The sequence below is a fragment of the Pseudopipra pipra genome, chromosome 10, assembly GCF_036250125.1.
Source record: "Pseudopipra pipra isolate bDixPip1 chromosome 10, bDixPip1.hap1, whole genome shotgun sequence".
NCBI lineage: Eukaryota > Metazoa > Chordata > Aves > Passeriformes > Pipridae > Pseudopipra > Pseudopipra pipra.
In genome coordinates, this window is record NC_087558.1 from 17,576,126 (window position 1) to 17,601,282 (window position 25,157).

Sequence of the window (25,157 nt, forward strand, 5' to 3'; positions counted from 1 at the left end):
TGGTGGGTGATGAGAGGAGGTGCCCCTTTGGCCGAAATCGTCCCATCTCCCACCACGCCACTGGCCAGGAAGGAGCCTCATGGTGCTGGGGGACGCTGCTGCATTTGGCCTCGGTGGTCTCTGTCCCCTCGCCACCCCTGGGCTGGGCACCGGCACTGCTGCCTCGGCTCCCCCTTCTCCCCGCCGCGGCTGGCGCGTCTCCCGCCGAGCCGGTGGGGCTGGGAAGGGTCCCCGGGGCAGGGGCACAGGCTTGGGCGAAGGGACTCCACGGGGGTACCCGGGGCTCCCCGGCCCGGCACAGGAGCGCGGGGCGGGCTCGGGCCGTGCATGCCGTGCCCGGGGCGGGCCCGCGGGGCGGGGCGGGGCGGCCGCGGGCCCCATAAAGGGCGGGCGGCGGCGGCGCGGTCCGGCCGAGCCGTGCGGGCGGAGGGGCAGCGGCGGGGCGGGCGCGGAGCGGCGGGAGAGGTGAGCGGGGCCGGCGGGGCCGCCGTGCCGGACGCGGGTGGGCTGGAGGAGACCGGACCGGGGCACCCAAAGTTTGGCTGCTGACACCCCGGGTCCGTGGTGGTCGCTCCGGCGGCTCCTCGGGTGCGCTGTTACCTGGCTCCCGCAAGTTTCCCAGTGCGCGGAGCGTGGGCGCTGTGGCGGGAGCGGGGCTGCTGGCTCGGTGAGTTTCTCCTCCCGCCTGTTGGTTTTTTGAAAGCTGGAGGGTTTTCCTCCCGTAGGAAGCGGGTTTGGAGGCTGGTAGCCCCCGTGTCCCGGCAGGGCGGGATTGCAGCATCGCCGCCGCGTCCCGGGCGGTGCGGGAGAGGCGGCACTGCCCGAGCACCGGCTGCGCTGGGAGAGCTTGGAAACTGCGAGTTCCTCGCTTCGTTCGTGTCTTCTGTCTGCTGTGAGAGGGAGCTTGCTGTTCTCCTACTAAATGGAAGTAATAAAAATCAAAATTCAGTTAGTAATGAAATTTTCTTTGCATGTCGAGTGATAGAGTAACAGGGGAGCGGCGTTTTTAGCCGTTTGGGAAGGAGAGGGTGACATCCTGATAGTGAAACAGGATTTGGATAGATCTGGTGGTATCGCATTATGTGCTGAAGCAGGTTAGCTAAAACCTCTGACCTTGGCTCCCTTTAGACTAATATAGGAGCATCCTTCGTGTACTGAGTTCTGGGAAGATTTGGAAATGCAGAGTACGCCTCAGGAGAGAGCAGTTTGTCTCTTGGTTAAAACGGTGTTCGATATCTTGGCTCAATACTGTGCGGTGTAGGAGGATCTTCACAGAGAAATTAAACCTTTGGAGATACTATTGTGCTAATGAATAGGTGTTAAAATGTCAGATGTCCCTTAAAACTGGGGAATAATATCTCTTTATGGATTAGAGGCCTCAGTGTGATTTATTTCTCTCCCTCTTTCTTATGCCCTCATATGATTCTAAAACATGGTTTGTGTTTTGTGGTTTTAATTGCATTCTTGGGCAACTTCCTGAAAGAGAAACCTGGTAGACTGATTTTTTTTTTCTTTTTCACTGCACTGAAAAATGACCTCTTCTTCCTTTACTTTCTCTTGTGTGTGAGTATTTAGTAACGTCTTGCCCCCAGCTTGCCCCAGGAATTCATTAGAAACCTGGTTTCTCAGGGAGTATTCACAAAATGTACGTAGGTGTAAGCAGCTGTGCTGCCGTGTAGCTTGAAAAAACGGGAGAAGCTGCAGACATCCATGAGAAAAGGGAAAGGCAGCTGCAATGACTGCTGAGTGATCAGATGAGTCTTTAAAGTGTGTGAGGTGAAGACCGGCACAAATAAAAAACCTGAATGATTAAGTAGATTAATTCAACTACATATAAAATGTACTAGCTTGGAGTTTTAGAATTTTATGGGGTGTGATTAAACCTATGAGCATAGCAGCTCTTTGGCACAGGAGTAAACTTTTGAGTAATGAGTGCTAGTCCGCAGCTTTTTACAATGATAGACAAATTGTATGTCAGACAAGGTGTAAGCAAATTTTGTCAGTGCTCCTAAGGTGCTGAAAAGCTGCTTATCTGGGCATTATTGTTTTTTCTGCTCCCCAGGTATCAGGGTGATAGAAGAACTCCTCTTTGCTTTGAATGGTGATACGATCATCACTATAGTCACATATACATATCTATATATAGCTCCATGTATCTCGTGTGGGAGGCAATAGAAACTCACGTCAGTACAAAAAAGAAAACAACAGAAGCCTGCAGTGGATTTTGTCTCAAGGTGTATACAGAAGTGTTGAAGCTTCTGTTTGGTGTTGTCATTGACAACCAGGAGAATAGCATGGCTTAGTGGCATGTGGAGACTTTGTGTGGGTCTCTAAATTGCACAGCCAGAAGCGTGTTCCAGTCCTAGAGCTTCTTAACAGAATATTGTTAAGCAGAAAAATGTCAAGCAGGGAACCCAGTAAGTTGAACTAGGCATTTTTAGACTAAATTGAAGTGTGTGTGTGTGTATAAATACATAAAAATAACCACGTCACCTTATTGCTAGGAATAACAGTGGAAATGGGGGATCAGAGAGAACTCTGGCTGGAGATTTGTGTTGCTGGTGTGATGGTGGGCTCAGTAGCTACCTGGCTTATGCAGCTGATTGTGGCTTTTGATTCTTGCTAGGCAACTAGTGTGCCCATATCTGAAAAACTCAGTGGAAGGTTTTTCTTGGAAGCTGGAGTTAGGGTTGTCTGGACTGCTTGAATTGCTTCATCACAAGCATGCATGAGAGAGCATGCTTTTGTAATACTAATTAGGGGGAAATTCAGTCTAATCATCAAAACATTTCCAGTTACTTGGTCTGTTAACTGGATTCTACTACTCTCTAGGGTCAAAGGTTTTATACGTGGGAAGATGGGAAAGATGAATTAATCATCACTAATCTGTAAAGTGTTGCTAGATCCAGTCAGTCCTCTTTGTGTGCCTCTGGGCATCTTGCCAATCACCTGTGACATAACTTACAAATCATGTTTTACACCAAAGTACTGGTTTGTAAGTAGCACGTAATTCAGTGCACGTATACCAGCCATAAACAGCTTCTCAATAAGCAGAGTGATATATAGAATTATCTCTTTTCAGCTTTGAAGAACAGGTAGCAGTAGCATGCAGTAGTCAATCACCTACATACAAATTTAAAGATTAGCAATGTAAATGTTATGAAAATATAAGAAGGTTTTTTTATTGTTATTAAAGCAGATAGCTTCCCTGTGTAAAAATATGAGAAAGCTGAATATGAGCAACCATGTGCACGTTCAGGTGTGTCTCCTCTAAGATGGTTAAAGTGGTAGGGTGGGAGGAGAGCAAAAAGAGATGAAAATGAAGGTGATAGCATTCTACAATTGTAGCTACACGAATGTTTGGGCTGGCATGCTATTGGAAAAAAGCTGTCCTGTGTTCTTTTTTCATGTCTCTAGTGATAGGTTCTAATTCACTACTTGACTTACACGAATACTTCTGCAAGCAGAGGTGAGGTCTCTGCTAAAGTGAGAGTCAGTGATCCTGGACAGGGAGAGGATGGGGCAATTTTAGTGGCAATGCTTCTATTAGCCATAGGTTCTTGAGCTGTTTGTCATGGCCTCGAAATATACTTAAGTGCTACCTGAAGTGCTGTATTTGTGCTTTAGCACCTCTTCTTGAGCGATGTCTGTGGAAACAACATGCATTTTGTCAGCTGGTGTATCTTGTCTGTGATCTGGTGTTCACCTTTAATAGCCAGAAAGATTTTTTTTCTTATATTTTAAGGCTGAAATCAGAAGATGCCTTATGCTGGGGTCGAATAAACTGCTTTGTGGCATAATTAAGTATGAAAGCATATTCATCTTGTGGAATTATCTCCCCATGGTGGAAATTGCAGTCTTGCTGTCCATACTCATCAATGTGATGTAAAGTGTGGGCTTCAAGCAGTCTCCTGTTGTCTCCTTGGGCTTTGAAAACTGTGGCCTGAACTTCTTTTTATTATCATGGAACCATGAAAGCAATTGTGGAAGGCATCAAGGCTGATTGCCAGTGAGTTCTGAAGTTCAGATGCCTGCTCAAGGCTGTGTATAGGTAGTGGCCTCAGCATGCAGGCAGGTTTGTTTGTGAGAATTATTAGTTGTTAAGAGACTGTAAGCTACAGTTGTAAATCCCACTGGGGTCTCCAGAAGCACAGTTGAGAAATGCTGGTACATCTTAGCTCTCTTAGTTTGGCTGATGTACAGATGATGTGAATTTATGTTAATCAGTTATGTGGCTTTGACCAAGACTCGTTTCTTGCTTAAATGCTTTTTGTATTATTTAACAGCTTGCACTTTAAACTTCTATTGCTGCAGAAGGGCATTTTGTGGTACTTAGTGATGTTTCTCACTGCTTCTGAGAGGCACTGTCACCTGGTCTGAAGTGCAAGCTTCTTCTGGCCAAAGGTTGAGTGGGTTTTGAGGTTTCATGTTTTCATGGGAGAGGGGCAGTTTGTCATTGTCTCTTGACGGGTTAGAGGTACAAAACGAAGAGGAGAACTGAACATAACTAACTTTCCCATTCTGTTATCTTCTTAGGTTACATCTCCAAGTAATCTAAGAAATATATGTAGGAGTTGGTGGATTATCTGTTAGCTACACATCTCCATTTTGCTGTATACCTTCCTCTTTCAGGAGTAGTTCATGTTGCTTTCTCAGCACTGAAACAAGCCTCCAGCTGCTCTGGCAGCTCAGCTTAAGAGGCTGCTTTCCCAGCTAATTGCCTACTTCCTCTGCAGAGGTTCGTCATCTGCGTTACAGAAATAGTGATGGACTCTGCGGAGGCTTCTCAGCCAACACAGCTCCCAGCTCAGCCTGCAAACTTTCAGGCTGAACTGAATCAGATGGTTTAATATACCAGGTCATGACCTGCTCTTGCAGAATTCATGTGCGTAGTTCATACTCAGTTGTCACTTTTTTTCTATGGAAATTTAAGTCTTGCCTTTCCAAAAACCTGTAGTAAAGCCAGTGGGATCAGTCGGAAGTGAGGTGAGATTAAGGAAAAGAGTGTGTTCTCTTAAATACAGTCTTTAAACAGCTGGTAATTCTCTTATTAACTGATTAATGTAAGTCCTCTTGCAGATGACTGAGGAGGTGTCTATCTGAGCATATGGAGAGTTCCCAGCACAGTGCTTCATTCCTACATCCTTACAGCATCCGTGACTGCTGGTTGCATTTATGGTTGGCTGGTTCTGCTTCTGAAGCTGGGAGGGGGAAAAGATAAATATATGTAAATGTCTATATCCTGTAAAGAGAAATGTGAATATCCTTATCCTTTTTGGGTAGCCTTCAACCGAGTTCTGAAACAGCTGAGAAAAGGCCACTAAAAACTAGTATCTCATGTTCCTGTGAGCTTAAGTCTCTTTCAGTGATGCTGTCCTGGATACAGAAACTCAGTATGCTTTTTTTCATCTTAAGTACTAATAGTTTGGCCATATTACACTTAACATTTGTTATCTAGTCTTTCAGATGAGAAGGTGGTTTCTAAATTAGCTTGCAAATAGGAAGTGGTTGATTGCTAATGTTGTACAGTATGATTAATAAATAAATAAAAGGCTAGTCACCTCTTACTCTGCAGATCTCCAACCACAAGTACAGTAAATGGTTAGAACACTGTTCCAGGTAGTTTTGTCAGTTGGTAGCATTCCCAAGATACAAATGCTTAAAGTATCAGGTCTTGGCTATCAATGAGTTTGTGTAAGTAAAAGTTTTTATAGAAGTTCTTGTTATGAACAGAGAATACTGGAGTTCCAATTTATTTTTATGGTGAAAAGAGTGTATTGATTGCAACTGTGTAAATTTAGAGAACTGCCAACACTGTTATTACCAGAGCCTTTCCTCTTGTAGGAGGAAGGATAAGTAAAAAATTAGTAATATTGAATTACTTGCATTATTTTAAGCGGAGTTTCTTAAAGGCCACTTGGAAGACTGGGAACCTGTCTCCTGTTACCAGCTGGGCATCTCTAACCCAAGCATGAATAGGCTTTGGTTAGATGTCATGTGGCTGATATGTCCTCCTACCTCTCTTAGCTTCCCAGAAGAAGCTACATAGCTTCTTAGCTGTGTAGAAAACCCAATTTTCAGTTGTGCTGTAAACCTAGACTGAACCATAGGGTGTGGAATGATGGGAACTGGGCTTTGTAGGGTGTTGTTTCATAGGAAATACAAGTACCTCTTCTGTAGAGTAACCTAAAAGGTGTAGAATCTGAAGGCAAACTGTCATCTATCTCCTGCTCTGCAGCAACTCACATGCCTTTTCAAAGCTCTACTGAAATTTTCATTAGTGGCTCGAGGACTCAATTCTATACCTTTAGCTTTCTTTGCTTGACAGTTCTCCAAGTCCCAATGTTACAGATAGTAGTATCTTAACCCTTCTGAAGAAGGATGTATACTGGAAAGCTCTTGGCATTCAATCTGCTCCAAGCACAGCTTTCCACACTTTTTAAGTGGCCATGGAGCCATCTTCACAAGGCTGTTTCTTCTCTCAGCCTGGTAGGTGCAAGACACAAGGCATGAGTCACTGGCCAGCAGATTAAAATTTACCTGGGGAGAGGAGAACCAAATTTGTTTCCCGTGCAGGGGTGTAGAAGTGCCAGAGTCATGGTATCAGATGATACCAAGATACCTGCAAAAAGTGAAAATGAGTAAGGATATTGGGTTTCGCTTTAATATTTTTTAAGGAAGAAAGAAAGGTCAAATCCTATGGAAGAGGTGGGACTTAAGGTAAAGGTGGTGGTGAGGTACCTGATAAGATACCAGCCACTGTTAGTCCAACACGTTGTGGACTATTTACTTCATAAATGTGTACTTATATAGCCCATTATCAAAGAGTTAATACCTTGTACCTTTATTAATGGGAGCTTGCAATGCTGTAGGCTTGCCCTTAGCTCCTAATGAGCCCCTGCTTGCATAATAAGCATTGTTAATGTACAGTAAATGTGGGAACTGTGGTTCCATGAGTGTTCCTTCTACAAAAAAAACTTAAAATGTGAACTTGAGTTTAGGCAGTTGCGGTGATTGTTGAACCACTGTTCCCTCTACTGGGGTGAATCCAGAGCAAGAAGGTATAGCCTCACCAGCATGTTGTGAAACACTGCTGTGCTGCCTCTTTTTGGGAAACTGGTTCTGCAGCATTAGTCATGATGAGCTGACTGTCCCAAGCTTGTTTCTTCATTACGTTAAGATAACCACATTGCATAAAGACCTTAAGAGCAACAAACCCACTTCTTTAATAAAGGGACACCAGTAAATTAAAAACATAATTCTCTTTAACCTTCCTGATACTGTAAAACTTGATAGTAGATCTTGGAAAATTCTGTGGCAAAGCTGCTTTAAATACAGGAGTAAATAATGTTTACAGGAGTAAATAATACATAGAAACTTCTAACAACAGCTGTTGAACTTATAGCAGTGAGAGAATGCAGATAAAATTTGAAAATTGTGGTAGAAGTGTGCCCTATCGTATCAGCAAACTGTATTTGCTCCATGAAGCAGAGTTTAAGTTGGCTTTTTTTAATTATGTAGAAATGAGAGATGGAAGGAAAAGCAAATGATACATAAATGTCTATCTATGTTCTTGAAACTCTGAATAGTGCCTGTGTAGTGGAGTGGTGAAGTAAAAAACACTCTGGTCAGCTCTGCATGATGTGAAATTCGTCTTTGTAATGAACTACCATGACCAAATGCTATTGAAGACAGATACTGGTGCAAAAATCAGGGTGGCTTAGGAACTGGAGACCCTGTTCATGAGGCCACAGAAAGTTTTCGATGGAGCTTGTCCCTCTGCATTTCATGCTTAAGAAATTCGCAAGAAGTGGTGGTGGTCAGGACTCTTCATAAAGAAGCCCTGAACTTGTAACTTTCTCCTCATGTGGGAGCTGTGCTTGGACAAGGAGATGGTTCCTGTCTGGGGCCAGCCCAGTTTAACAAGCCAGGGCTCTGCTGGGAGATTCCTGCTTGGCAGGGGAGGCTGGTTGGACACGGCAGAACAGGCATTCCAGACCAAAGTGACCCATCTTGAAACAAACACAAATGCACTAAAAAACTGGGAGGAATAGGAATAACAGAGGAAGGTTTAAGGTTGAGAGATGAAGGACTGAGCCATTACCATGCTTTCTGCAGCTGTGTGCAGTGGTGGCTGCAGTGCCTGAAATCAGACCAATATCTTAACATACAAAATTAGGGTTTTTTTTAAAAATCACTTCCAGTTTATCTCTGTGTACAAGTTGTTTATATCTTGTTGACGGTAACTCACTCCTCTTCAAAGCAGTGTAAGTACTGAGCTGTTCAAAAGCTAGCAATCATCCTTTCTTGGTAACACTGTGCATATACTAAACTTTCCAACTATTGGGTAACAGTGGAAAGAGTTGTTAGATAAAAAGGGAGAGCCAACATTCAGGACGTACCAGAAAACCTGGAGGAAGATGAAATGTTTCCCAGATCTGTTGTGTGGAAGAAGCCACTCCTGAACTCACCTGCATTCAGACCATGATAGGAGAAGATACTGAAGCTGAAGGCTTTGGGATGTAAGAAGCTTAGGTGGGGAGTTATGAACACCTGTGAGAGGGAGAGAAGCCTACTGACAGGTTTGAGTGTTTTAATTATGTTTAATATATATTTAATTATGCTGCCAAGTGGGCATCATCTGAAAAACAATACCCAGCATCTGACCTTCCCATTGCAACCAGAGTGGTCTCATTGCTTGGAAGAAACAATTGCTGTGTGCCCAGCCAGCTTCTTGAATGACTGTTAACAGGTTTGGTTGAGTATTTATTCAGTCCTGCTGGAGAGAGTTGGTTAACTGCCTGAAGTGAAGCTGCTTGCTTTGAGCTCACATGTCAGCTGAAATAAGACTTTTAAATTAGTAGCCCAGATGGCACTGACATGGAAACATCAACATCTCGGACTTGGAGAGGTCCCTGAATGTTTGTTCCAGGCCGAGTTTCCCTGGGTACACAGGCTGCCCAGTGTCTGCCACGTGGGCTCAGGGGATCTGAGCTTTTTGAGCTTAATGCATGAGACCAGCAATGCTGTGAGACTCTGCTGTTTACTTTTAGTCTGTTTAGCTGTGCTTGCTGCTGTTTTGGTTACAGCTATTCACAGAAGTGCAGTCTGGTGTGCAAACTTCCTGATGGCGTGGTATGTCTCTAAAGAAACTGCAGAATCAATCTTGCAGCTGCAAGAAGGAGGTTTTTTGGGTTATACGTTATTGCTGTTGAAGTCAGGCTTCAAAATAAACTCTTGGAGGTGTCTCATAGGAAGTGCAGCCAGTACAGATATCTAAAAATCTATGTGCAGTTCATTATTTCTTCCTTGATTCACTTCAAAGTGTTCTTCAGGCTCTCTGGGATAGGTCTTTTCTCCAACTTAGATTTTAAATATGAGTATTTTTTCAGCTTATATTTTACCTCTGATCTTGAACCAAACTAATTTCTCTTCTTCCTCTTGGGAAGAGGGCAGCAGCTTGGTTTGGCTCTCTGAAAACTAAGTCCTTCCTAAGCTAGTTCTTTCCTGTAGGAGGATCTCCATTCTTAGCAGTTTTTTGTGCTTGGGGCTGAGATATAACTTCTCCCTGCTCTACCAAAAGCTTTTCTAGACCCAGATTAAACACTCCATATTAATATAACTTTGCTTTTGTACCAGGCATTCTGTAAATGCAGGCTGGAGGCATCGTGTCCTCTTTGTTGACATAACTATTTCCATAATAAATTTCAGCCAGAAACTTAAACTATGCATTATGGGGGTGATATGAAGAGCTGAGCCTAGTGAGAGCTGAGTATGCTGCCTAGTGTGTCAGAGGGTTAGTGTTTTGAACACCAACTTGAGGCTGAGGTCATCTAGAGATTGATATCCTGAAGACTTTTCATCATCTGTCATGGAACAATGCAGAATTATCAGTGTAGATAGGACGTGGAACAGTCGTCTTCTCCTGCCTTTCCCAGAGCTCTGTGCCTGACTGGAATAGTTATCTGGAAATTATATAGCAGCTTAAACTAGGGTCTGCAGTTAGATACAGGTATAACTAGAACTTCAGTGTGGTGTACAGAACTTGGTGTGGTGCTGTTCAGTGAGGCAGGGGGAGTTAAGGAGTCCTTGGTGTGCTTGCTATGGACATGGCATCCCCCATACAGCTGAATGTGTGACACTCATCTGTTTTGTTCAGAAAATTTAGCATTAGGGTTAAGAACTGGATTTGCATAACGAATTGCAGGGGGGCCTGCTTTGGGTTTTTATTTATTTATTCTTTAGATACATTTCTTTGGGATAGTGACAGTATTTACATTGCCTATTAAGAAGTCTAAGTTGTGGGATGTCCTTCCTGTAAGTTCTCAATTTAAGAAGTGGGCAGCCTACCCTGAAGAGGGACAGTTTTTTTGGTCCAACAATCTTTCAAAAGCCCACATTTATGTAAATGAATTCGCCTATACACCTTCCTCCTTCTCAGTTAACTTTGTAAAAAATTTAAAGGTCATAGGCAAAGAAATGCCTAGCTTGTATTTTTGTTTGGCTTTCTGAAGCATTAGATTCAGATTTAACTATCACTAAGTTTTCAGCTTCAGTGTTATGAAAGCTTGTTGGTATTCTGTATAGCAGGTCAGCTGTTTTCCATCCTACACATTGTACATCCTTTTGGATTTCTTTTCCTTGCAATGTACTTAAGCTGTTTCTTTCAGGATATGCAAATGCACTTGTTGTTACTGAACTGCATAGAAGTTGAATATACTGAAATCCATGACGGAAACATTAATAACAGGGATGCCACTTTGGCTCAAAGATGAATTTATATCCTCAGATGAAATTATCTCCCTTTTTATCTAACAACTGTTGCCTGGTTAAGCTACGCAGTGGCCATAACAGGGCCAGGCCAAGAAGGGGCTGCTCTGTAACTGGTGCTGAAAAGTGTTTTTATGCTTTTCCCATGCTCAGAGCACTGCATGACTTTATTTCACTTACTAAGTATCTGCTAGAGATTGTGCTTCAAAACAGAGACCAACCTGCCTTAGTAGCATGTTGGGGCTAGAGGTGAGGCAAACATCCTGTACCTGGTTTCCCAAGAGGTCTCCCTCTTATAATTTGAAACAAAACAACAAACACAAAAAATACCCAAACAAAATAAGTCCTGCAGCAGTGGCCTTGGGGGCAGAGTTGGATTGTTTTGACAAGGCTTCAGATGTGTCATGGTGAAAATGAAAGGCTGTCATCCTGAGTCTGCAGGGGGCTGTCACCAGTGAAGTAGAAAATTTAGGGACTTGCGATATATTGCGGTATGGGCAAAAAGAGAAATGTCTGACTTCAGCTAGGTTTGTGCAGATGCACTGTGTAAATGACAATGAAACATTGTTTTATTTGACTTCAAAGAAGTGTCACTCCTGTCTGTGCCCTCATAATATACTTCTTGAGGTGTAATATGTCAAGGGTAGATGTGCTCAAAATAGCCCAGTCTCCTTTGGTTTCGGCCAGGTGGAGCTGCCTCAGTCAAAAGCAGGGTTTTCAAATTGTAGCTCAAACTCTGCTTTGTGGTTGTCTGGCACTGCCCCGTCCATCACTACATGGGACAGGCTGTATTGCACCAACATTAACTTTTGCTTGCTTGTAAGTGCATCTGGTAAGAATCTCTAATAGTTTTGGGGGTTTGAGGCTTTGTTTTGCCGAGGTATTTGGTAAAGGTAAAAGTCTGCTTAGTATCGGGATTCAGAATTTGTTTAAACTGCCCACTGGGTTTCCAAACAGGGAGAAGAGGTGGTCACCAAACCACCAAAGAAACCTTAAACCCTTAACCTTCTCTTGGAGTGTCAAGCCACACTTGCCTCCTGCAAGGCAGCATTGCCATCAGCATAGAGCTGCTGCCTGGGAGAGAGGGAAGCCTTGTGCCTAAGAACAAAACTAGAGGTTCAGATGGTTTGAGCCAGCATCAAGGAACACTCAAGAACATTCCTTAACATTTTTTTACTTAAAAGTACAAGTTCACTTTCCCTGTCAGGCTCCTGGCTCTCCCCATGACAGCTTCGTGCTGTAGCTGGTGGTGAGAGGTGCAAGGTAAGCCTGGGGGTGACTTGTGTAGCCTGTTTCAAGGGCTTGGGTGGCATTTGGGTTTTCTTCCTACAGGTCTCTGCTGCAGATAGCCAAATCCTGTCTAAATTTTGAATTAAGCATGAATAGTTCCTGTTGATGGCTGATGTGCAGCTCCTTTGGAAGGAATTGTACTTCAGTGACTTCAGAACTGCTTGGGGGATTATTAGGTTGATGGGAAAGACTTAATTATTGGGTGGGCTGTTAGCCTGCTTTGTAGGACAGTGTTTTTACTTTTACTTGCATAACTTAAATCAGTCCAACAAGCTGCTCTGGTAATATTAACAGTTGGACTGAGGGGAGAAAGATGTCTCAACTCCTTCATTATTTCATTTGGTTTATTCTGTGCTGCAGTGGCAAACTTTAACAAAGCCAGTTCTGTCCCCTGAAGCGGTGTAAAAGAAAGTGGAGATGCTGCATTTTGCTACTTTCAAGTGTTTTAGCACAGCTAAAGTACATGCTATTAAAAGACGATTAAACAAATCTGTGCAAACACCAGCTGGTTTGATGGTAATCAAATGCTCCAGCGTGGTTTGAACTTGCGGCGTAGGTAGGCTGGCGATGGCAGAGCTCCTGGGAGCCACACGCCCTTGGGGTGTGTGGGAGGAGGCTGCGAGTGACGCCTCATCCCGAAGCTCTGCGGCTCTGCCGGGCCCGGCACCCGGGATGCTGCAGCCAGGAGAGCCAGTGTGCCACGCTGTGCAAAGGCTCAAGACGGGCACAGACCCGTGTTGGGGGTTTGCGTGTGTTGTGCAAATGACACTTTATTCAGTTGTGTGCCTTCTGCGGCCTGATGAGCCTTTGGTGAACTAGGGAACCAGATGATTCCTCCTCAGCGTGTTGGAAGACCGACAGCTCGGCGCGTTCTTGGAGTGCCTAAGTCAGCTTAGTGAGGCAACAGGCACACTACTGGTCTGAAAATAGAAGCCAGGGCTGTTAACTGTGCAACTGAAATGTCTTAAAAATGTGGTGAGCAGGGAACATAATTTAATGAAACTGAACATTATTGCATGACTGTTTCTCTTAAGTACCTGTTTGCCCTAACAAAAAAGAGGTTGACTGCAGTTTCATGAGTAGGAAATACAGTGTAGTAGTTACAGTACAGTGTTTAAGATTTGGGCTTGGTTCTCTATAATCAGTTGCTGAGAGGTCTTGAACAAACTGTTGCTGCTGCTTGTGCTTCATTTCCTAGGAGATCACAGGTGTCCTGATACTGAATTCTGTCAGGTGTTGGACCTGCAGATAGGCCTGTTTTGAATGTTAACTTCACTCTGTACTCAAGTGCAGGTTGAAATCCAAACTAAACTTTGCATTTTAAAATCTAAAAGTTTTCCTCTACATTCCCATTATGGAGAATGCCAATTATGCAGCTAACTCTTATTGTTCTAGGCAGGTGTAAATTCCCACGACAGAAGGTCTGTTTGCATATGTACACATGCTTTTGTTCACTGCGGAAAATGATCTATAAAGTGTACTGTGCATCACATCTTAGTGGGTGAGGACTGTACCACATCACTTCTTACCACTAACTTACCCTAAAGGGCAGTCTAAATAGAATGCCAAGGCTCATTTAGTTGAAACACAAAACTAACAAGTTGTGTGTGGTGGCAGGTAATCTCCCAGTTTGGTGGCTTTTGCCCTGTTACATAGGCAGTGATATTTAGCCACTTGATTATCTCTGCATCTGGAAACCCCTAGGCCTAAAATACTGGTAGTAGTAAGTAAAATGCAAGTGTGAGCCTCACTGCCAGAGATCTGTGAATGGTGTGTGGCACATGTGCAAGACTTGCCTGCTCTTTAGGTAAATAAGAATTTACGTTTAAAAATAAAAATGCTGTACTTGTGAAAACTGACTTAACTTTCCCCTCTTGTTTTCTTACAGGTATCTCCAACTAGGAATCATGAACTGGCACTTCTCCCTCCTCTTTGTTCTTGGGACTTTAATGTCTGTATGTTCCCAGTTCAGTTTTTATCCTCTGGAGGAGCTTAGCTCTGATGTTGGAATCCAGGTCTTCAATCAAATAGTGAAAGCGAAGCCTCAGGACAATGTTGTTGTTTCTCCTCATGGGATTGCGTCAGTCCTGGGGGTGTTGCAACTGGGAGCTGATGGCAAGACCAAGAAGCAGCTGACAACTATGATGAGATACAGTGTAAATGGTCAGTGGTTCCTAAGGTGGTTTTGGGTGTGTTATGTCAGACTCTTCATGCTGTATGAGATGGCTTTCCAAGTGTGGTAGATTGCATCATGCACCAATTAGCTGTGTTTACCAAAGCACAGAATGGACAGACTTGAAGCTAATTGGCAGTTTGAGTATGGACATATACATATACTCCAACTGGCTTATAAGCAGCTTGGTTAATGACTTCAGGGCCCCAGCTAGAACTGCCTTTGTCCTTGCAAAATTGATTTTTCAGAGCAGTGTGGGAGGTGGTCCAGTGCCAGCACTGTGCAGGAAGGCTGCAGTACCCCATTTCAGGCTGTGCTGAACAGCCTTTAATGTGCCACTCCTTAGATAAGAGGGCAAGAGAATATTTATTGGCACCATACTGAAAGCAATGCAAACTAACCATACTATTGATACTTTCACTTTGCTCTTCAGCTTTTTTCATGTGTTTCTGCTGTCAGGATCCCTGTATCTTGTAGTGTCCTCTTCAGCCATTTCTGCTTGCCTCTGTGCCTGACACTGCATGCATCTGTGTTTGTGTTCCTCTGCCAATGTCTGCCCCTTGAGAGTGTGTAGCCTGAAGGTTCTTACTGCTTTAATTTGCATGCTATTTTTGTGAGTGTTTGCCAGCAAGACTTAACGTCTTAGTGCCAGCATTCTCCCTTACTTCCAAGAATAGGAAACCCTCTAAGAGGTAAGTGCACATTTAAATCTTGAGCAGTATTGTCATATGACATACTGTTCTGTCTTCATTTGCTTTGCTGTTTTGGTCCTGGGTTTAAAGGACAGCAAAATTATTTGACAGTTTAAGATCGAAATGATGTAGGTTGAAATCTCTTATTTGGATGATCAACTTTAGGAACATTTGAATGCTCAAAGTAGAAGTACTTTGAAAAATTTTCAAGCATTATATCAACTTGTTTTATTTGGCCCACAGTCCTAATGCTGTGAGACACAGAGGTTCTCAAACACTTTAGAAGGTAGCCAGTACCTTGTTAGAGACTTGTTATGGGATGGGGAGATACCTATCTCATTGCACAGATTTCCTCTGCTCTTGTTCATGATTGCCTTGCAGTTCTTTGGCAACTGCAGCAACTGCTTCTTTGGAAAGGTAATAGTTGAAAAGTATTTAATTTGTCTTTAGCTGTCTTTTAATGCAATTTAGCAGCTGGAAGCAAAGAGGAGAGCCAGCATCATGAGACCAGACAGCTCTCCCCGGACCATCAGCAAGTGATCCGTGGACCACCAGTGGTCCACAGAATACAGTTTGAGAACCTCTGTTATGGTATGTTCTCCAAAAGAATTTGCCCATAGTATTGGAGAGTGAACATTTAGAAATTCATACAACTGTGCTGTTAAAGCATTCATGATACATGAAACAGCAAAGCCATCTGAGGCTTTTTTCTTGTATGCAGCTAAGAGAATAACTCTGAACTAATTTATTCACTTCGTATCTTAAGTTTGTCTGCATCAGGAAGTAGTCTGGAAATGTTTCTGCCTAAGTTGTATTGGGAAACAGAGGGAACTCATTAATAACTCTGAAAAACAGCCACCCAAGGATTCTATTCAATATAATGGTTGAACATGAAGTTGCTTGCCTGGCAAGAGCTTCCCTGTGTAGACAAGCACTCCTTCATAAGCCATAACACTGGGGAGAACTGGGTATGGTGAACATAGCAGTTCTTCTGTGGTGCCATATGCCTCCTCTCATACACAGTGAAGGAGCTAGCAAGCACTTGATACAATCTGCTTTCAGGTCCTAAGGATCTTGACTGTAACACCAGAACCTGCTACTTTCCCTTTTTCCTTTTTTTAGAGACAAGCTCATGTGTTAAGGGATTGATTCCTGCTTGTAGCTGAATTTAGGCTGGGACCTAGTCTTGAGGGAAACCAAGACTTGACTTGCAGTTTATTAAAGAAATCTTGACAGTTTACTTTATTCTACAATAAATGGAAAGGAAGTACGTCAAAAACAATTTTTGCTTTACACTCTGCAGTTCAAAACCACTTGTTGTGCAAATCCTGCAGAGCTCTGACTGAGCAGCCTGACCCCTCAACTTTCTTTGTCATCGTCGCAGAACTGACAAGTTATCTGGGCTTATATGATATGAAGTGTGTTTTGGAACAGTCTGTTCTGTGGAAGAGCGTGGTTAGTAGCTCCACAGTGAGACTTGAACCTCAGTGTTATCCCCAGCACTGTCTGTTGCATTCTGAGCAGACACCTAGAGGGGCAGCAGGAATCACAGCAGAGGTCATGTTTTTGCTGGGAAATAGTAGCAATCTTCAGATGAGAGATCAGAAATGGTTGTTCTGGAAGTCCTCTGAGAATGCCTGCTATGATCTCCTTTTCTAGTCCAGCACTTAATGTCTTACCTTTCATGTCATTAATAGTTTGCATATGAAGTAACTGTTCATCAATCTTATTCTAAATTAAACTTGCTGTTCTTTCCAACTAGGAGTTGGTAAAGCCTTAAAGAAGATAAACAGGCTCATAGTCTCAAAAAAGAATAAAGACATTGTAACAATTGCTAATGCAGTGTTTGCAAAGAGTGGCTTTAAAATGGAAGTGCCTTTTGTTACAAGGAACAAAGAGGTGTTTCAGTGCAGTGTCAAGAGTGTGGACTTTGAGGACCCAAATGCAGCATGTGATTCCATCAACCAGTGGGTGAAAAATGAAACAAGGGGTGAGTATTGGTGAGTGCCTCTGTGTGTGGCAGGGTGGTGTCTGAGACCTCAGATTCAAATGGAAATACTGGGGAAAGATGGGGAGGTGGAGAAGGCTCTGCCCTGCAGCTAAAACTGTCTTTTAGCTGGCATTACTGTGGTATTTTAGAGCTGATGGGCCAGGAATCAGCATCTCACTGCCCCAGCAGATGAGCCTATCTGATGACCTGGAAGGGATGTGTGCAGTGTGTGTGCCTGTGTCCATCTGCCCATGGGATCAGAAGAGCTTCTGCTGTTCTTTACATTCATACAACTAGTGAGAAATCCAAGCAGAGTTTGTAGCATGCTTTCTCTTGCAGCTGTGCTTTCTCAAACATAAAAGATACTTTCAGGCAACTCAGATGTTTTACTCAGTAAATCAGACTTACAGAAAGATGTAGGGCAGTTCAGCTTTTGCTCTGACTGCCCTAAACTCTTGTAAGATATGACCCTGTTCTTATGACTCAGATTTAGTGGAGGACTTCTGCCTTGACAGAACTCCTCGTGATTCAAGCCTTTTGGCATCTAGTTGTCAAGATTACATGTGCTAAAGCTAAAGATCACGTTTTGCAACATTTCCCAATCTAGGTGAACTACCTAGTTTGGTACCTCTTGGAGTTAAAACCAGTGCCTCCTGGATGTGAGGAGTGTGTTAATGATGTTGGATGTGGTATGTGTGAAACGAGGCTGTCAAATTCTTTCTCAACCACATCACCAGTTTTGCATAGCAATGTTGCAAGCAGCGTGTGAATGGGGAGGTGTTTCAGCTGAAACTATTACCACTGTAACAGACTTAGATCTGTTCACATGCTAGAAAGGCTAAGGCCTTGTTAGTTGTTATAACATCAGACTATCAATTAGTAAGATGTGTTTGAATTCTAGTTATCCCAAAGGCTTACTTTTTGACAAAGAATACCATTGGCTTTATGAATTGTGAATGTATTGCCCTGTGAAGAGCTGGCATGCTCACAGATCAAGAGGTCTAAACTAATGTGTGCTTCACATTCCTCATGAACAATTGGCAGCGTTATGACAGCAAATACTTAAGACTTTCTTTATTTCTTCTAGGTATGATCGATCAGGTTGTAGCTCCAGATGATATTGAAGGCAGTTTGACCAGACTGGTTCTAGTAAATGCTGTGTATTTCAAGGGCTTATGGAAATCGCGATTCCGACCTGAAAATACAAAGAAACGTCCATTTTATGGAGCTGATGGGAAGACCTACCAAGTTCCTATGCTGTCCCAGTTGTCTATCTTCCGCTGTGGTAAGCTCAGCGACTCCCACTACCATGGACAATGGTTGTAAACTCAGCTCTTTCAAACTGAGCTCTTTACAAACTGTACATGTGGTGTTAAATAGTGCTGCTTGTTGCAGCTGATGCAGGCAGCTTGTGTTAGAGAAGTGTCTGTGCTGCTGGGGTGTGGGTAAGCTTGCCCTGCAAGGTACTTAGCAGTTGCTTAAGGTTGAATATTCTGTCAAATCCTCTTGCCTTCCAAATGGAAAATCTGAAGTACCCAAATTGAGAAATTTGCATGTTACTTAAGCTTTGCTGTAAGGAAAAAAAAAAAGGTACAGGTTCCTAAGGAGTGAGAATAAGAAAAAGCTGCAACAGAGACAGAATGTAGAAGTTTACCTGGTGATGAGCTGTGCATGAAAGAAGATTGGAGTAGAATCAATCTATATTTTACTGCATATAAAAAAATGGAACTTGCACAGTCCCTAGTCCTGTGAGAGCCAGAAGAGCACGGGGTTAGTATGTTGGCTGTATCTCTCAAGGTGTGAAACAGCTCTTCAGATTGAGTCACAAGTGAAAAGAAGTTCAGCAGGTTCAGCCAGACTTCCTTCAGAAATTCTCAGAGCTGACATAAGCAGCTTGATGTGACTGACAATGAACTTCAGAGCTGCAGTGTTGCAGCCCTGTGGGGATTTTAATGGTCAAAGTAAGACTGATACTCTGATAAAAACTTCTGTTGCATCCTTCCAAGAAGTGCTACTTGGAACTTGCTTCGTTGTGTGCTAAATACAATCTGAGGAATAAGTCTGAGTACAGCTTTCTTGCTATAAATCCAAAAAGCAAGACCCGCTGTGCTTTTTTTAAATGCTTAGTTTTACTGTCAGTAGTGCTCACCTAATAATATTAGTAATTTATGTTAAAGTAAACAGCTGTGACTTTCTGTCCCAAACTTATATGTTAGAGCAGATGTAATGTACTTTAGGTGACTGCTGAAAGTGTGAGTTGGAGGAGGTGGGGAAGCCTCCTGCAGTATGTATTAATCTGCGGAGTTTCAAAGAAGTTCATAACTTAAGATGGGGTTTAGCAAGACTATTATTTTGAAGGCTTTTGACTTCTGATGCAGGTTAAAGTCTCCATTATGTTTAAGCTAGAAAAGCTATTAAGGCTAGAAAGGAACAAAAGAAATACTGCTGAGTTAGGACTCACTTTAGTTTGTGAATCTCTGGATTTCCTCACACAGGGCTTCTGTTTTATCCCTTTGCTTGCAAAGGGATCTTTAAAAGTTTAAATTTGTTAAGCATCTTCAGTCCCATGAGCTGACTGAAGCTGAGCTTCCCCTCCTTTGGGGATGCCTCAGTAATGATAGCAGTGTGTAGCAGATCAGGAAAGCAGTGCTTACCTGTTGGGATAGTTCACCTTGTGTTACTGTCCTGTAGCTGAATTATGCAGCCAGTGTTTTGGTCTGTAGGCTCTAGTTTGAGAACCACTGCCATAATAAAAGGAAATAATGAAACTGCCAAGCATGACACTATTCCTGCAAAAGTGTGATACTGCTGGTTTTGTAGCAATGTGAACTCAGTCAAGGCACGTTGCATGGCCCTGGCAATAAGATTTAATTAGTAATGAAGCTGCTGATTTTTCAGCTTGGGCTGATAAGTGTAAGTTTAGATGAAGAAAGGGGAAAGATAATAAGATCTTGCCGCTATCCAAAAACTTTGCCTGAAATCCTGTCTGTAGTTAAACTGACAAGTTTTCACTTGAAACTACTATAAAAAGCATTTGCTTCCCAGCCACATGCCAGAAATCCCACAGTAACTAAAGGGAACTTGGAAGAGGAGAGGGTTGCTCAAAGACAGTCTTCCTGACACTTGCTGTAACTTGGAGGTGTTGCTATCTCACTCCTTCTCATCTACTTGGCATCGTGCACTGCCTCTAAGTGGCTGATTTCCACTATCTTGAAAGGCTTAAGACTGCTTCCTAATCAGATCCTTATTCAGCAAGAAGATTAAGTAAATGCCACAGACTACTTCAGACAGGAGCTAGGAGCTCTTGCAATAACTCTTGGAGGAAAAAGCTTATCTACAAGATCTCTTCAAGTTGGAAAGATGCTTTTCCTTGCTTTTTGTTTCTCAGTGTGCAGTTGGTTCTGGTACAGTTGAGATCTGAAGTAGAGATGCAGCTGCTTTGCAGACTTTGTCACTTCTAACGTAGCTCGCTTGCTGCTCTGGGCTGATGAGGTTTGTCTGGGACACAGGATGTACATTAAATGAGTATTTGCTCCTTGGTGTCATCCTGTCTGTGCTTCATGTAAAGCTAGCATCTCTCCAGAGCCCATGCCTTTTGAAGGGTTGCCTAGTAGGAAGCCTGTGACTCTAGAGTCAGTTTTAAGATGTGGGCAAAACTTTCCTAACAAACTCTTCCAGCTGTAGGTATCTAAAGGTAAGATGGACACTTAAGGCTGTAGGTTATGGCTCACTAGATTTGTTTTTTGGGGTTTTTTTTTTTAGGTACTACAAGTACTCCAAATGAGCTGTGGTACAACATCATTGAGCTGCCATACCACGGTGAAATGATAAGCATGTTGATTGCATTGCCTACTGAAAGCACAACGCCACTCTCTGCCATCATTCCCCACATCAGCACAAAAACAATAGGAAGCTGGATGACAACCATGGTAGCAAAAAGAGTGCAGGTTATTTTACCAAAGTAAGTACCGATGTAATCTATTTCTCCTTCAGAGTGTTTTCAGGGGTTATTTATGTATATCTCTTCTGATACAGGGTGACTTTCCTGATGCATTCATTTTTTACCTTTTTTTGTTCCTACTAGATTTACAGCAGAAGCAGAAACAGACCTAAAGGACCCTTTGCAAGCACTCGGTATTACAGATATGTTTGACCAGTCAAAGGCAAACTTTGCAAAAATAACAAGTAAGGGGGGGTTTTGTTTGTTTTAATTCATGGTGGTCCTTCATAGTTCCTAGCACTGAATAAAGTGCCGCTTTACCAATCCAGTTTTGTCTGCTTTATCTTGGCTGTGTTACTATGACACTGGAGCTGGGTGTTATGTTGTAGCCAGCCAGGCATGACTGTTTGCTTCTGTTGAGCGTTGCAGGAGCTCTTTTTTTCCCTTGTCTTGCATTACAGCAGTAAATCATGGTGGTCAGTTTAAGATTTGATAATACAGCCTGGGGGTCTCAAGCATTGTCTAAAATCTGTGGCAAGACTTATAACTGTACTGTACCTTAGACTGTGGCAAATACTGCAACTACAATATGTAACTTTCCCTGAAGTATGTGTTTAATGACTTTTTCTTGAGCTCTGTAGGAAAGCTCAAGGATTACATTCACACTTTAAGGGACTGGACTGACCCAGAGCTGTAAATATTAGTATCTGAAAATGGAGTATAGACACTTCTGAACTCATGGCTGTAAAATGTCATTGTATTTTTCTTCTCTGCTTTTGTTAAACTTCTCCATAATGATCTAACAAAAAAGCCTGCCTTGTGCTGGCTTAATTTGAAAACAAATTCCTGTGTTTGATTGAAAGCAAGGTGTGTTGCTAAGTGCTTTTTCCCCCTCCCTGACAATGAGATAAGTGTCTTAAATTCAGGAAGCATATTTTTTCAGTTGTTTTTTTTTTTTAATTAAAACTGTAAATGAAAGTGAACACTTAAGTGACACTTCTTAAACCATCAAATTGGAAAACCTAGTTAAATGGGGTGGGAGGGGAGTAAGATAGGTTATTCCCTGTCTTCCAGTTACTCAGTGACTGTATTCAAAGATGTTACCAGTAGTGTTCTTCACTGCAGCTTCAGGATTTCAGCAGCTTTTATTATTCTGAGCCGTGCTGGCATAGCTGCTAGCTACAAGGTACTTCAGGACTCTTTCAAGTAGTTTTACTGAAAGTGCTGTTCTCCATGGCTTTTTCAGGAACAGAAGGTCTTCATGTATCTAATGTTCTGCAAAAGACAAAAATTGAAGTTAGTGAAGATGGAACCAAAGCTTCTGCAGCAACAAGTAAGCAACTGCCCTGATAACTGTCAGACTTGGGAAAACTCCATTATAAGGCTATAGCACTAAGCAAAGATAGTCCACTCAGAGACCATTGCAGGAATAATCTGACTTAGATCAGTTGATGGGTTTTATGTAATATCTCAAGAAAATCCCAATTTTCCCATGTTGATCACTGTAAGGAATGCTAACAGGCTTACTTCCAGAGAAGTGTCTTCTAATAGCTCTGACCACTCATAAAATGTTCTGGCTATCCAGGTGGCAAAGAGGACTGAGCTACTACATGCTTTGGGTGACAGCCCAAGAGTTCCAGCTTTCTATGGGTCTTGTATTGTCTTTTTAATATGCATCCTGCAAGAATATCATGTGACCTATGTGGCTTTAAATGTCTGAGTTGGTAGGTCTTAGGCATTTGTCTGCACCTGTGAAAGCCTATATGTATACACACACACATAGAAATATATATATACACACACACACATTAGGAAACTGATAGAGTATATCATGTGTTGTCATGCTTGATTTGTCTCACTCTGAGTCTTATCTTTCCTGCAAGCTGCAATTTTAATAGCCAGGTCATCTCCTCCATGGTTCATAGTAGACAGACCGTTTGTATTTTTCATCCGGCACAATCCCACAGGTAAGCAGCATTTGTAGGTACTTTTTGGCTTAGCAGTTGAGTGTCAGTTATGTAATAGTGACAAAAGAAGTCTGGAGCTACTGAATAACTATTTTAAAAAAAATCCTGCAAGTATATTTTTATGCCTTTAATATTAGATTATTTTATTGGGAATACAACTCAGAACATGGTGAAAAATACATACTGGCTGCAAAGTTAACAGAAATAAGCATAGCAGGTTTATGGGTACAAAAAGAAGACTCTTTAATAGTCAGAGTTCCTCTGAGGGCAGAGGAAACAACTCCTACTGATAGTGAATTGGTGAATAGGACCCAGCTTTCTGATGGACAGTCAGCTATTCAGGGCAGAGGCATGATAGGGGCTTCAGAGATCTAGGGTGTTGCTCCAACCTGCTCTGAACTGAAGTCATTGTTCAAATATAGTGGTCATGGCTTCTCTGCACTATGGGCTGATTCTCCTAGAGCAGAGTTGCCCCATTTACTTAGAATAACTTGTCTGCTTCTTGCAGTGACATGTATGATAGATATGTTAGTTAGCAGGGAACAAATGCGCTGCCAGCGCTGGGGGAAGAGCAGGCTGCTGGCAGCAGTCCCCATCCCCAGGCTCCACAGAGCATCAACAGAACTGTGTCTCCAGAAATATGAGCTGGCCACCTATCCAAACATACACTTCCCTGGGCTCACAAACTCGAGGGAGGCTAGACAAGACTGACGAGGTGGCTTGGCTGTGCTCTGTGAACTTCATGCTTTTATGGAAAAAACTCTACTTACAGACTATGGTAATCCTTGTTTTTGTTTCATCCCTCAGGTACAATCTTGTTTATGGGACAAATAAACAAACCTTGAATGTGGAAAAGACTTTCTTCCAGAAGTAAACAGGCACACCCCTGTTCTGTTAAATATTTTGTACACTACTCTTTGACTTCACTCAAGAGCTAGTTTTAACCACTGACTAGGTTTTGAAACAGGAGTCGACATAGTTCTGGCTTTGTGGGGAAAAATACAGATTGAAAACTACAGTATCTCTTCAAAATGTCTAAAAGATTCCCTAAACTACTGAATGGTTACCTATGCTAACAGCTTTTGAGCTTTTTCTGTATCTACTAAGAATTTTATGTATGGCTTTTCGTGAGAGGATTTTAACAAAGAATGATAAACGTTTCTATTAATGTTGGTTTTTTCTTGTGTGTGGAAAAGGTCTAATTTTGTAGATACCACCTATCAAGACTACTTTTGGTTCTTGGTACCTGGATATTCTTGGTAGAAATAGAATAAAAGTTCTAGCAGTTTTTATATAGTGCATGTATCACTGAGAGTTCTAAAACTAGTGTGGTGTTCAATACACATCGCATTGTCCTGTCTTATTGTAATGTAAACTTGTCATTGCTAGTATACACTTTCTATTGGATTTAAATTTTATATTTGTTTTTGTACAAAGGAAAAAATAAAAGTGCATTATGAACAGTCATTGTTGTGGATCATGGATGTGCTGGTGGATATTTGGCTCCAGAGCCCTGTGAACTACTTCTTTGAGACTTACTTCTAAGGAAGGTGAAAGGAGAGTGAGTGGTTTTGTGACACTTTTTTTTGGGGGGGTGGTGGTGGTTTGGGGTTTTTTTTGTTGTTGTTGTTTGGGGTTTTTTTAGGGTTTTGTTTATTTTTAGTCCATGCTGCTGATTACATTTTTTTGTTGAAGTCATTCTGCTGTGGATGAATTATCCATAAGTTTAGTATCTGAAGACCAAACTCTATTTACTTGTGCCCAAGCTACTGCTAAAAACTGCCCTGTGAGGGCATCTCAATGCACCTTTGGGACCTTTCCTCCTGTTCCCTATGGTCTAGGTTACATGCTCATTGGCATCTCTTTGTGCCCCTTGCAGGACTCTCCTGAGTGTAAAACTCCTCAGAAGATGAGCAGTAAATCCCTTTGGCTTGTCACAGATGTTCTTTGTTTGAAAGCATGTTGTACTGCTCCTGTGACAACCGAGGGATTTGGGTGGGTAAGGTAAATCTTTGATGTTAGCTGCTCCTCTTAAGGGCACACTAGCAGGGAGAGCAGCCTGGCTGCTGCTGGTCTGGGGGAGAAATTCCTGCACTCAGCCCTAGTGTGAGTAGATGACTGTTGCACATATCCATAAGCTGGAGGGTGAATGAGCAGTGAGCCTATTTGTCAGGTAAGAATACAAGATGAAGAGAAAAGGCTTCCAGCTGAAAATACCTGAATGTGTTGTGCATGGCCAATCCTAACCCAGTACAAAACCTGGGAGGAGAGCTCATAATATGCTGCCAGATATTGGGCCAAGCTGCTGGCCTCTCATTTCCTGCTTGAGTTGAGC

The 25,157-nt window shown here is 42.6% G+C and overlaps 1 protein-coding gene across 4 annotated transcripts; it reads left to right on the forward strand.

Annotated features, from left to right (window-relative positions):
• The first annotated feature begins 394 nt into the window (after positions 1–394).
• Positions 395–24,289, forward strand: SERPINE2 (serpin family E member 2). 4 transcript variants are annotated; one of them, XM_064666533.1, is made up of 10 exons: positions 395–465; positions 13,949–14,223; positions 15,397–15,516; positions 16,688–16,915; positions 18,003–18,200; positions 20,678–20,876; positions 21,000–21,100; positions 22,102–22,188; positions 22,739–22,822; positions 23,630–24,289. In XM_064666533.1, the coding sequence occupies exons 2-10, from the start codon at positions 13,968–13,970 to the stop codon at positions 23,665–23,667; spliced, it is 1,311 nt and encodes a 436-aa protein (XP_064522603.1). In that variant the 5' UTR covers positions 395–465; positions 13,949–13,967; the 3' UTR covers positions 23,668–24,289. The 4 variants fall into 4 exon arrangements, with proteins under 4 accessions (XP_064522603.1, XP_064522604.1, XP_064522601.1 ...); XM_064666534.1 differs by lacking the exon at positions 15,397–15,516 and having other exon boundaries at positions 400–465; XM_064666531.1 differs by lacking the exon at positions 395–465 and having other exon boundaries at positions 15,400–15,516.
• The last annotated feature ends 868 nt before the right edge of the window (positions 24,290–25,157 follow it).